Below are 13,707 nucleotides of genomic sequence, written 5' to 3'. Positions count from 1 at the left end.
CAAAATTATAGCCAAATCCCAACAAAGAATCAGAGCTTTTGCACGAGGGAGATATATTTCTTAACCTTAAATATCTTGATTTTTTTTTTATATCAGTCAATATCAATTAAACAATGTACTTTAATGACAGTACCGCAGTACTGGCTGCTGGGCCGGTGATACACTCTGGGACTAGCAGATTACACCAGAGACATATACCCAGTTGTAGAATTACAATCACGGTACTTTTCATATCCCACCATATGCGCATTTCAGCAATTGATATCTTTTTAGTTGCAAATCATGTTATTGTTGAATTATCCTGGACATTATGTATAGATATGATCATTGAGTCGGTGGTTGACTCCGGGTTCTCCAGTTTCCTGTACAAGTAAAAACTGCAAGCCACGAAAAAGCCATTACTATGATATAAGTGGAGTTAAAAACTAATCAATCAATCAATGGTTGAGCTTTTGTTTGTTTAAAATATCAATTTAAAATCCAATACAGTAATGGGTCAGTATATATGTACAGATGTCTGTTGGGCCAAATGTGTCGGAATTTATGCCGAAATATAGTTTCCAAGAGTTCGAAGAGCCACTACATACCAGTAAAAGTCTGAAATGCCCTATATCTGAACTCGTCTGTACTGATTTGTATTCGACCAGTATGAATTGGTCTGACATTTACTCGATATTACTCGACTGTAGTCTGAACAACACTTAACATTCTGAACTAGTACTGGACATTTACTGGACCACTGCGTAACTATTTAATAATTTTCTGAACCATACTCGACAAAGTTATAACCATTCTTCCAATATCTAAAGCAGGCTCGAACTTGTTTGAACCATAACAACCAGGTCTGAACCATACCCGACAAACTAGTATATCAATTTCTATTCGTTGTATTTCACCAATAAGGACTATTTTAAACAACAGTTATTCCCCTTTGCTTAAAATTTGCACACAAAAAAATTAAAATCCTGTTTCCATTCGTTTGATGTGGTTGAGCTTATGGTTTTGCCATTGATTGTAATTAGTCTTTCCGTTTTGAATTTTCCTCGGCTTCGGTATTTTCATGATTTTACCTTTTTACAAATAGCATTGCAACCAATATTTCAAAATATACATGATATAGTCATCAACACCTTATTCATCAACACTAATATAGATAAATACACACAATGTAGATCACCAGACCAAATAAAGCGATTTACAAATTAAAAAAATATGTAATAAATTGATTTTTTAGTTTGATTATCGAATTATTACATATATTACCATGTTCATTAAAAATTCTAGAACATTCGACCGTTAATATCATAAATGGTTTTCCAAATATTAGGATTGTTTCGGATACATTCATTATTTCTGGGAAATTATCGAAAGTATTAAAGCCTGGTATACAAGTATGGTAACTACCCAGTTAGGTTGATATCGCAGAGAACATTTTTATATGAAGCAACTTTTATAATTGATTTTAAAAATCACCTTGTTTTTGTAAATCCAAGAATTTTATGTTATAGAACTTCCATAGCAATCCTTAATAACCTTTTAAGTAAGGAATTGGGTTCCAAAATTAAAATTGCCAAACGTTTTAGGTTGAGTATTTAAAATTGATTAGAATTGAACCAATGACATACATTAGGCACCTTAATAAGGTTAAATGACCTCAGTACAAAAGTGTTTTACAGGTAAAAAGAAAGTCCTACTATTTTTATAAGGGTCAAAGTGGTGCGAATCATATGAATAAAGAACATAGAATTTTGTCATTTGTCGCTACAAATGCATATGACCTTTTTCGCTGCGATATTTAGCAAACGTTTTTCACGAGAATGTAGGAGTCACCTCAACTGTTACAGTTTTATCAGTCCACTGGCGTGTGCATGAACGTTTTGCTTACTCGTATGTCCAAGAAGTGAACAGCTTCTGTGGAGGAAGTGTCATGGTGTGGGCTGCTATCTCTAATGACTGTAAAACGGAATTGGTACATGTTCCGGGTAATTCAAAAACTCAATGACATAGAGATGAAACTCTAAAACCTCACATTATGCATGTTATTGACCGACAGGATAATTCTATGCCTCATACATTGCGTTTAATACTTTGAGCAGATTAAACATCAATGTGCTGCTTTATCCTTCAAAATCAGCGGACTTGTGTCCTATTGAACATGTAAGTGACCAGATGAATAAACGTGTGCACTAGCATCAATGGCTGCCTCGAATACTTGGTCAGCTCCGACAATTTTTGTAACAGAGATGGCTTACAATTCAACTCGACAACATTAGAACATTGATTGCATGCATGCCGAGGGGATGCGGGGCAGTGCAAGCAGCGGTAGATGGTCATATGCGGTACTTGCTTCAAGGCACTGGAAGTAACTCTAATATGTCCTGTTCTCTCTCCAGTTATTACAATCACACATTTCAAAACTCTTCGTACGCTTCAGAATAGAATAAAATAAAATAAAAGATAAAACTGAAAGTGTCGTTTTTTAACCTCTAAGTTATAGTGTTGACTGGAAATGTCATTCATATTTGAATTTTCTCTAGAAGCACCTAACACTTATCTTTTTTTTTTACATAACCTTCTATATCACTGGGGTAAATGTGATCTCCGTAACTGCAGTTACGCATATCCCAAGATGGCGGACGATGTTTCTGACAATATTACTTTTGTCAATAGTGTAATAATCCTGAATTATTTTTCGGTAGTTCTTGTCTTATCTAAAGTATTAATAAGTTTGAAACTTAAATACAAAGCCTCTTTTCATAGTTCAACCGCTAAATGGAGAAATTATCATTTCAAAAAATCTCGAGGATATGGGTAACTGTATAAGCTGATAACCGTAACTGTAACAAATATTTAGAGAATGATATCCGTAACTGTAACAAATATTTAGAGAATGATATCCGTAACTGTTGAATTGTGTCTCTGCTTCATTCATTATCCTCGATTTAATAGTTCGGACAATCATTTATTTCTGAAATAAAACTGTCATAAATTCGTCAAAATATATGAAATCATCGGGATAAAAAATAATATGCCCACAATGTTATAACAACATTAGAAAAAACCCACTGTTTAAGACTTCTTCACAATTAGTCCTTTGGATGTTGGATGTGTTATAACTGACAAATTAATTATAGATGCATGATTTTTTAATAGTTTTTTTTGCTTTGAACTAGCTTTCAGTACTTGCGATAACTCATAGATCTTTGTTTAGAGTCTGTTTTTTTTTATGTACAAGTACCCTCCAACGTTCGCTTTTTTTGTGTAAAAAATGTTTGTATTTGCACTCACATGATGACTTAAGCCTTTTCAACTGATTTTTAAGTCTGCTCTTATGTTGTTCCGTTACACATCTGTCACAGGTTAGGGAGGATTGGACACCAGGTAACATGTTTATCGTCGCCACATCCTGTATTTGCCTAGGCCTGACAAAAATTAGAAGCCTGCAATTCAGTGGTTGTCTTTTGTTGCTGTGTTTTTCGTTATTATTTTTTTTATTATTTTTTTTTTGCCCAAAAATAAGGCCATTAGTTGATTTGTTTGAATTGTGTTACCTTGTCCTTTCAGGGCCTTTTATAGCAGACTATGTGGTATGAGCTTTAAGGAGAGTCTCTATACACTCGTACCACATTATTTGTCTTTATTAAATATATGTTCAGGACGAGAAAAAATATAGATACAGTAGGTAAGTCTTGCATGAGAGGCCGTCCTGGATGAAGTTCGAATAACATTGGACTGCCACGGGAATGGCAGATTGAATAGGGAAAAAAGTTTGTCTTTTCCACATGCCGTTTATGGACCCCTCAAAGATATGTTACAAGGATTATTAACCTACAAAAAAGCACGGAATTCTCTCTACACGAGGCATCTGATTGAAAAAATGTTCCCATTCTGACCGAACGTGTATATGTGATTATTTAAAACCATTAATCATTTTTGTGATATATTATATAGATGACATTATATCAAAATATCAATAGAGCTTGTTAATACATTATGATCGTAGTGTTAATATCTCCGACAAAACTTGCAAATATGTCATGTCAACAGGGGTAGGTAGATGAAAAATCAGGTCATTGAAGGTTGCGCAAATGAAAAAGACCCACGTATTTCAAGAAATTAATTATATATCCTACGTCTGTGACGAAAAGTAACGTGTTTTGGAAATAATTTTCATCTTAGAAGTCCGCGACCGAAAATAAACGAACAGTTTAATACAAGTAAAATATTAAAAATGGCAGTTTTATGTTTTAAACAGTTGTTAATGATGACATCTTTTACTTTAATTTATATACAGATATTTGTATGAAAGTAATATCTGTCCCTGTTGAATGATTAATTCAATGAAAATTATACTAAAAAATGATAATATGCATATTTTTGAGAATATAAATGATTACAAGAAAACATTATTTAGTAAACAAAGTAATTAAAATTTCGTGTTTTAAGATCAACACAGTCATGAAATAATTAGCCTTTTCATTAAAATTCAGTTCACATCTCAAAAGCACGAGGTACATGCTGTAAGTCAGATTTATTACCTTAGAATTCTAATTGACATCGTATTCAAAGAAAGTTAATTGAATCATTAGTATAAATGTAAAGAGGATTTAATTCAGAATTGGTATGTTTTTTCGTTTATTTCAAAGCAAGCAACTCAGTCTATAGATAGAAGCTGTGTACATTTAGTTAAATTCTATCATTTTTAATTTTACATTTTACATTTTCTATAAAAAGACACATACATTGATGTGTCTAATTTCGAAATACATTTTCAGCATCTACAAAAATATAGTAAAATTAGCTATTACAAATAATTTTGGCAGTTTGCTTAGTTAATCAACTTTTGTCCATTTATTTAGAAGTTGTAATTTTAGAAACTTAATACATTAAAGCCAAATGCTGTATTTTTAGTATAGAAATGTATGGAACAAACCGTATCAGTATCAGACCAGTGAAGATTCAACATGCGTATCGTTCAAAAATTGTTGTACCACAGAACCCTATGTTTCAATTTTGTCTGCAAAGTAGATTAAAGGACGATGCTATTTTCGGTTAATCCTTTTTTTGCCAATTTTGAAAAGCTATTGTTACAACAAAACGATCATTTATATGAAACATATGGGAATATTATGACTTTGATACATCATTTCAAAGTTGTGTACCAATATTCATTATATATCAGACTTTTACGAGTGGATGCTACTATGAACACAATGTAATTTCAACCCTAAAAACCAAATGTGTACACCAATTTGATTTTTTAAATGATCTCTCGAGAGAATAACTTAATAGTTATCAAAGGTACCAGGTTTATAATTTGATACGCCAGACGCTCGTTTCGTTAACATAATGCCAGCGTCACACATTGGCGTACAAATCGACATGCACCAGACGCTCAGAGAAAATTGAGTTAGTCCGTATACCTTACGTGAACGCAAGTGGAACGCTTTGCAATCGTTAGACGCCGCGTTTTGTAAAAGTTTGCAGTAAGTCGAAATGAAAAAGGTATACGCTTGGCGAAAGCTGTAATTCAGGGAATATTTTGCAGCATACAAATTTTCATCTAGCTCTAGCGTTTTTCAAGCGGTTACGTGTTCGCTACACGCACGTAATACGCAGCGCACGTTACAAGCGCGTTAGAAAACGCGACAGATAAGTTGGAGACACGTTTATGGCACGTTGTCTACGCACAAAATCGTATTATGACATTCAACGGAACTTGCTTTAACAATGAAATTTACATAGTGGCATATGTCATTGAATTTAAAAGATCATTTGTATCCAGAAGTAGTACACAGAATACAATTGAGAATGGAAATGGGGAAAATGTCAAAGAGACAACAACCCGACCAAGACCTACTGGTCTTCAATGCAGCGAACAAATTCTGCACCCGGATCTGGGCTTCAGCTGGCCCCTTAGTACAAATATGTACTAGTTTAGTAAAACAACCCATGATTACATGTCCCAGGCACGCCGAAAGCACGGATAATCGTCCCAAGTACGACCGAAATGCGTCTCAGATACGTTCAAGGGACGTTTTTCTACGTAGCGTGCATTTCGTCTACGTTAGAAACGCCAAAAGACGTTACTTGAACGCCCAAAACATGTTTAAAGCTCGTTGTGTACACGATACAGATATGATTGACAAGTTGAATGCGTCCAAAATAACTAGCAAATAGGCAGCGTACATTGTTTTTGACCACGCCCGGCGTACGTCAGTGCTATACCCTGATGTGTGACGCCGGTATAAATCATCAGTGACGCACAGAACAAAATATTTAGGAAGCCAAACAAGTATAAAGTTGAAGAGCCTCCATTACCAAAATTCCAAAAAGTTGTGCAATAATATCTTATACATCCTTCGACGACCATGCACCTAACATGTAAAGACAGAGGATCTAGCACGACACCAGATCCAATCATCTAAAGAAAAAGTTTCACTGGGGTAGTATTATCTTTGCTTGTCACGAACGACGTGTCTGTTATATTTACAGTGTTATATATATTTAGATAAAATAAGAATGGGTGGTACGTTTCATAAGTAGCGATCTATCAAATCTCAGTTGGGTTCTCAAATCAGTTTCTGTATTTAAAATGTATACTAATTAAAACACACATAAGCCTTATGGGCGAAATCAATATTTAATGCCATTCAAACAGTTTCTCACAAACATACGTCGCGTCAGTGTACTAAATTTCTTCAAAAACATATTTTGTAAATATTCCTCTAAAATGACACTAATTATTGCCATTTTATGTCTTTGCTTTATGCCTAGAATTCTATAAATTTCAGAATAGAAATAATTTGAATAAACCTTTATGTAAAAAAAAAAATATGTTTTATTTATATCAAATAAAATATTCAAGTTGCATGCACGACAAGATTAACCCATAATGATCTATTTGTTGTATGCTCAAAGTTTCTAGGCTTAGAGGGATAATAGTGATTCATTTGAAAAAATATGTATAACATCAATATCTGTACTTATCTAACATGTTAGAGAAGTTCAAATTAAAAGAGCACAAGATTTAGTCGTTGCACAGACAAACACATAGAACATTTATGATCCGACTTGACACTTATACTGTCAAGTGCATTTAGAAAAACATGTGATGCGTACATGTTTATTGTCACCTTTGACTCTTTTGTCAGTAGTCAGCTGATTCAACCATCACTTGTTTAAGCCGGATATCCTTAATATGTACAACCACAAAGAAAACAGTTAATTAATTATCATTGTTATCAAAGGTATATAAAAATAAGAAGATGTTGTATGATTGCTAATGAGACTACTCGTCACTAGAGAACAAATGACGCAGAAGTATGCTTGTTTCTAGAAAGGGAGGAGGGTGTAGATTAAGGCTTTAATTATAGATTATCAAAATATCATTATTGTTAAAAAGAAACAATCGTAGTCATAATCAAAATATGATCTCTTAAAGAAGCGATACTGCGTGTCGACAGGATTAACGTCTCTTGTTCTGTTATCATCACCCGCCATTTTTTTTTATTCAATCATTGTATAAAATAGTGAAATCGGATTTATAGAAATATCCTCTTTAAAAAAGTTGTTTCCTTAAAATTATTATATCTTAGTGCTTTGCTTTCTATTGTCCTACGATTATGTGGGACATTGCAGAAAGTTGCATACTCTCTAAAAACTTATACCGATATATGCCACAATAGTACATGATGTTTTATTTGTTTCAGATCTGCCATAATGTTCCTCGTAAGCTTGATAATTTATACTTTGTTCCAAGTCGGCATTGGTCAAATCCTGCCAGGTACTGTTCCATCACTCCCTAACCCCACTTTGGAAGGATGCCAGAAGGAGGCTGAAAATTCAAACATGACTAGCAATTATACATCAATTTATGCCAAAGTGATAGATAAATGGTGCGGGTAAGTACCATATAACTGTTAAAAATATAAAGGGGAGGTAATCACGTTAAATAAAATATAATTTTGCGCAATTCGTAACGTCACATATTGGAAAATATGTAATGTTCCATTGATTTAAATCATAAGGTTTAACGAGTACATGAAACCCTTTTTTTAATGATTTTTTGCTTAATGATGTAGACAGAATATTTGTACATTTTTTTCAGGAAATTTATAAATGATTTTTTTTAAATTGAATTTATTAAATACAGCAAAAAGGAAAACTATCTTAATATGAATTATTTCCAAATAATTATATAACACAAATTTAGAGCCTACTTATGTAAAGTCGATATACTAAATCCTTTTCGAAAAAAACAACACGCTTTAACATACGAGTTATATAATGTGTTTCTTCCATAAATATATATACGTATTATAAAAAAAGGAAATCTTAAGTGATTTTAAATTTTCGACCAAATGTATCTTTCAAAGTAGCACATTCCTATTTTGTTGTGCGTGCTTTGTTAGTTGATTGTAAAAAAAGATATTAACTGTAAATTTCTTTCTTATTTTTTTACTAGAGAAATTGAACAATGGCATATAAAATGGTCTTTAATTTGTTTGAAACAATTAACAATAAAAACTTCTTTGTAGAACATATGATGAAGTTTTACCTTGTCTTGATTTGTCATTACCCTACACTCGACTGGCGAATGTTAATGATTGGTACCTAAGTATGATGTTTGACGTGGATATTGCTCACAACATTTCAGATGATATGTGTTCAAAGTATAAAGGTAATAATTATGCATGTTATTTATTAGTGTGTTACGTGTTTGAAAATCAAAATAACTTCATTCTTTACATCGAATCTAGGCACGGTCCAGGATTTGATGTTAAAGAAGGGTGCTCTTCAGAATTAGATATTAAAAGACATTATTTTGACACAAAATTGGCTATAATTTTATCATTAGTATACACATATATATTAAGTGAAAATGAGGTTCGCACTGTTTTAAAAGTGAAACTAGTGTGTTAAATTTACGTTTAGCAATAATACCGATTGCAGCGCGCACGACACATCTTTCTGAAATAACTATCATCAGATACGCACTAGATCATAAGTTAAGAAACAGCATCTTGTGTGTATGTGCATTCAAGCTAAAAGGTAAAGCTGGTAATGCCATTCCTAAGTTACCATGATCAAGAGTCAAAAGAAGAAGAAATTGGCATTAAAAATGAAAACAACACGTTATATATTACACGCGTCTTTAGCACTTTTCTGGATTTACGTTCATCGGGAACGCTCAAAGCAAAATATTTGATAGCCAAGAACATATAATAATCTTAACAGTTGAAGGTCTATATAACCAAACAGGACTTACAAAAATGCAAAATTTATCTAAGATCAACTTTGCCTGATTGAGTGAGTTGTATTGAACGTGGCTAAGCAGGTAGAAATGTAGGTGAAATATATTTCTTAGCAATTTCAAGATGAATATTTTTTTATTTTTGACAGATTATGCAGATGATATGGAATGTATTGATCGTAGCAGACGAGCAAGTTCATTCTGTACACAATACAACACGAAACATCTATCCACAGTAATACTTCAGTTATATTATACAAACTCAACGGAAAATCCGTATGCAGACGTGAATGCGTGCTTGTAAGTTAAATATTTAAAGTTAGAGTGGGGTGATCATTTTCGCCATATCTTTTCATGTTTTCTTCAGTTTATGTTCAAGTCTTTATGTTTTTGAAGTATACTGATATTTCTATATGAAGATAACTTCAAATGCAAAATATTCTTAGCTTGAAAACGTGTTTTTTTTTAGTAAAATCATCTGAAAAGTTGGATTAAAGGGTGTTTGAAATTTCCTAATTTTTTGTCAACGGGGGACACATATTCGCCGTTTTTACATATCTATTTAAAACCAAATAACTGCAGCTTTAAACAATATTTATCAAATAGATTTCATTTTAAACGAATAGCAGACATTTGAAAGGTGTAAAAAACTGAAATTTAGGGCAATCAGTCAAAGAATTACTACGGAATGCTATTTTGAAATCGTTTTTGTCATTCAGGAAATTGGCTGAAAATCGTTGTCCATTTTTCGGTCCTTTGCCGTAAGTGCCGAAATTTAGTCTCATTTTAAAAAATAATCATATTTGTTATAAAAATATAATTTAACGGCATGTTTCTTCCATTTTAACCATCCTTTGAAGTTTTTACACCTCAAAATCATAAAACGGCGAAATTGTGTCCACGGCGAATATGAGCGCCCCACTCTATATAGCCAAATAGTTATCAAAAGTACCAGTATTATAATTTTATACGCCAGACGCGCGTTTCGTCTACATAAGACTCATCAGTGACGCTCAGATCAAAATAGTTAAAAAGCCAAATAAATACAAAGTTGAAGAGCATTGAGGACCCAAATTCCAAAAAGTTGTGCCAAATACGGCTAAGGTAATCTACTCCTGGGGTAAGAAAATCCTTAGTTTTTCGAAAAATTCAAAGTTTTGTAAACAGAAAATTTATAAAAATGACCATATAATGGATATTCATGTCAACCCCGAAGTGCTGACTACTGGGCTGGTGATACCCTCGGGGACGAAACGTCCACCAGCAGTGGCATCGACCCAGTGGTGTAAATAGTTATCAAAAGTACCAGGATTATAATTTTATACGCCAGACGCGCGTTTCGTCTACATAAGACTCATCAGTGACGCTCAGATCAAAATAGTTAAAAAGCCAAATAAATACAAAGTTGAAGAGCATTGAGGACCCAAAATTCCAAAAAGTTGTGCCAAATACGGCTAAGGTAATCTACTCCTGGGGTAAGAAAATCCTTAGTTTTTCGAAAAATTAAAAGTTTTGTAAACAGAAAATTTATAAAAATGACCATATAATTGATATTCATGTCAAATCGAGACCCTTCTTATTGGGGAAATCTAAAAGAAAAACCCGAAATTGCGACCAACTGAAGAAGCAATAGATTTAATTCTTGTTTGAATAAATATACTAGTTGCTAGTTGGACAATAATTTTTTGGAACGCTTTTGACCGGGACTCGGAGTTAGAAGGTGGCACAAGTTTGTCCAGTAGTTGTAAGGCCACTACTTTAATATAAGAGTATCGAAGTGTACTTAAGTTAAAAAATGTATCAGCTTACACTAATCAAAATGAATTTTATAGATGATAGTTATTTTCGAACGTTGACCCTGTCAGACAAAACCATATCAGTGAACTTATGTCAAATGTAACTGTATTGCTGTTTGTAACCTGAACTTCTTAACAAGTTATCTAAAAAACACAGAAGCAGATTTTGCTTATTGTCGGTCAATTTTTGCTGGAGTGAGTTGAAATCGTAATGTTTATTAGAATTTCAAATTTGTAACATGCAAATGTCATTTTAACTGCTTAAAATTATATCGACTCAGATTTGAAGGGTGGTATTATTGTTAACATATTTAATCCCTAAATTTATTTTAAACTTTTAGTTTAGTTGTATTGAGACATTGTTACCCACACATTTCCTGTGCAGAATGAGTTTCCGTAGGATATATCCTGAAGATTACCATACTCATGTTAACACATTTACAAAAAATTAATAATACATTTTATGTATGTATACTTATTGATATTGTGTAGCCCATTATGCTTTTGCCAGGTGAAGCATCCATCAAAACAAAATGTATTAATGTTTTTGAAAATGATCTTCAATTAATATTTATTTTTTTTTGTGTTTTTTTTTACAGATATGCTAATCACACAGCAACGTGTATGACAAGACACATGAAATATTGTTCAAGGCCAATCAGAAAAATAATCAATCAGTACTATCGTTTATTAAATGGCAAATGTAAAGATATTCTGTATGAAAATAAACAAGAGCATATAAATAAAACTGCTACTGCAGCCACTACTGTGAGGAAACAAAGTTTCGCAGAGAAAGTAAACAAAATTCTTCAGATGAAGGAGGAAGCAAAGATTAAACCTGGAAATTTCAAGGAAACGATGACGAATTTATTCAGGCAAATTGATCCAGAGATAGGATCAGAAAATGCTACCATTGCCAGGGAAACAGGTGGTAATGCAACAAGCGATGCAATTACGCTAAATCAAAATGCAGGGAACCAGACAATGGAATTATCTTCCAATTCTACGATGCCAGAGGCTGTAATTCCAAAAAAGAAAAAGCCCAAAGTTACCAAGAAAGAGAAGGTAAAATCTTTTAAAGTATTTTAACAAAATATTTTTTATCACATGACTTCAAAATATATTTCTTTTAAAAATTCACGACGAATCTTATCGCTGACCTTTTAATCCTATCAACACGACAGGTGCCATCATAAAACTTGAAGGATACCGTGAAATCATTGCCGGATTTTTTTGGTGGGATTTCATATAGATTGTTTTTTGTTGTTGTTTTTTTTGGTCATGATATCTTCTTTATTTCTGACGTTTATGATTTCCTCCTTTATATCTTCTTATTCTTTTTTTTATTATCATCATTCGACTTCATGCAATAATGTTTATAACCTGTTGTAACATTTTAAAGTGTTTTAAAGTCATCCCCAATAGTTGTTCTTATAGCAGAAGACAAAAAAAAAACCAAAGAAATAAAAGTATGTCTCTTATTTTTTATGTAAGAGAAAATCTGAGACAAGCTCTTTATAGACATTTTACTCTTGCATTTTTTTGTCATCTATGTGAATAAAGGCAACAGTCGTATATCACTATGGCTACAAGATGACTACAAACTCCGGTTTGTTTAATAGAAAGGCGAAAGATACTAATAGGATGTGCAATCAAATATATGGCAAAAACAACAGTATACAAAACACAACATAGAAAACTGAGCAATCAATCCTAAAAACTGGGGTGATCTGAAAAAGTGTGCAATTATTTTGTTTTATAATTAAAATAAGGGTCCGTGTTGAAGTCAGATATTTGACCCATAATGGTTTACTGTACAAATTGTACTTTGGGAGGAGAGTTGTGTCATTGGCACACATAACACATAACACATCTTCTTATATCTATTAGTTTAGTCCTGATAAGTATATATATTATTTTTATATAATTTTCTCATCTCTTTCTTTTATTTAGATAAAAGCAGAGATAAAGAGATTACTGCAGTTTGTATTAAGCAATGCTTGATCCAAATATACAGAACAGAAGAGTTAGTGAGCGAAAATCCAGGAAAAAAGTTTTAATTATAGGACATACAGAGTACATTTCACCTTATAATTTGTTGATATAATAAATATGATAAAATGAGGATTTTTTTTTATCATTATTATGAAGAACATCAATTGTTAACATGGTTAAGAACGTTTAGACTTTTGTGGTACTTACATTTTATATCATAGCTTGTGATCTCTTATTATGCGAATCAGTCTAAGTATGGAAAGAGGAAGGCCTAATATTGAATAATAATCATGAATGGATTATTTAAAAACATTCCTCATGTCAGTAATATAAAATGTTGTTGAGTACTAAAAAATATTACTGACGACGATTTTTATTATGTAATGCAAATTTCACATGGGTTTTTTATAAAAGAAATAAAAGCAGTATTATCAATCTATAAAAGAAAATGTTTCAAGTGATCAATTAACATTAGTCAGACATATATCTGTATTCTTATGTTGCATTTTGTCTCACATATTTGTATCATGGCTTCAACTTTATTAAATTTAAACAAGCTTTAAGAACGTTCAACATAGCATCATCGTGAAATCTTATCTAATATACTTTGAAGTCAGAAATGACTTTATTCAAAAAGATATTTTGCTACAACATAGAATT

The 13,707-nt window shown here is 32.4% G+C and overlaps 1 protein-coding gene across 3 annotated transcripts; it reads left to right on the top strand.

The window, feature by feature from the left end:
• The first annotated feature begins 4,465 nt into the window (after window positions 1–4,465).
• Window positions 4,466–13,177, top strand: LOC143076182 (uncharacterized). 3 transcript variants are annotated; one of them, XM_076251876.1, is made up of 6 exons: window positions 4,466–4,520; window positions 7,713–7,904; window positions 8,541–8,683; window positions 9,406–9,556; window positions 11,652–12,117; window positions 13,006–13,177. In XM_076251876.1, the coding sequence occupies exons 1-6, from the start codon at window positions 4,516–4,518 to the stop codon at window positions 13,054–13,056; spliced, it is 1,008 nt and encodes a 335-aa protein (XP_076107991.1). In that variant the 5' UTR covers window positions 4,466–4,515; the 3' UTR covers window positions 13,057–13,177. The 3 variants fall into 3 exon arrangements, with proteins under 3 accessions (XP_076107991.1, XP_076107992.1, XP_076107990.1); XM_076251877.1 differs by having other exon boundaries at window positions 4,507–4,621; XM_076251875.1 differs by lacking the exon at window positions 4,466–4,520 and adding an exon at window positions 7,270–7,323.
• The last annotated feature ends 530 nt before the right edge of the window (window positions 13,178–13,707 follow it).

Source organism: Mytilus galloprovincialis, chromosome 5, assembly GCF_965363235.1.
Source record: "Mytilus galloprovincialis chromosome 5, xbMytGall1.hap1.1, whole genome shotgun sequence".
NCBI lineage: Eukaryota > Metazoa > Mollusca > Bivalvia > Mytilida > Mytilidae > Mytilus > Mytilus galloprovincialis.
This window is presented reverse-complemented; position numbering and strand designations above follow the sequence as displayed.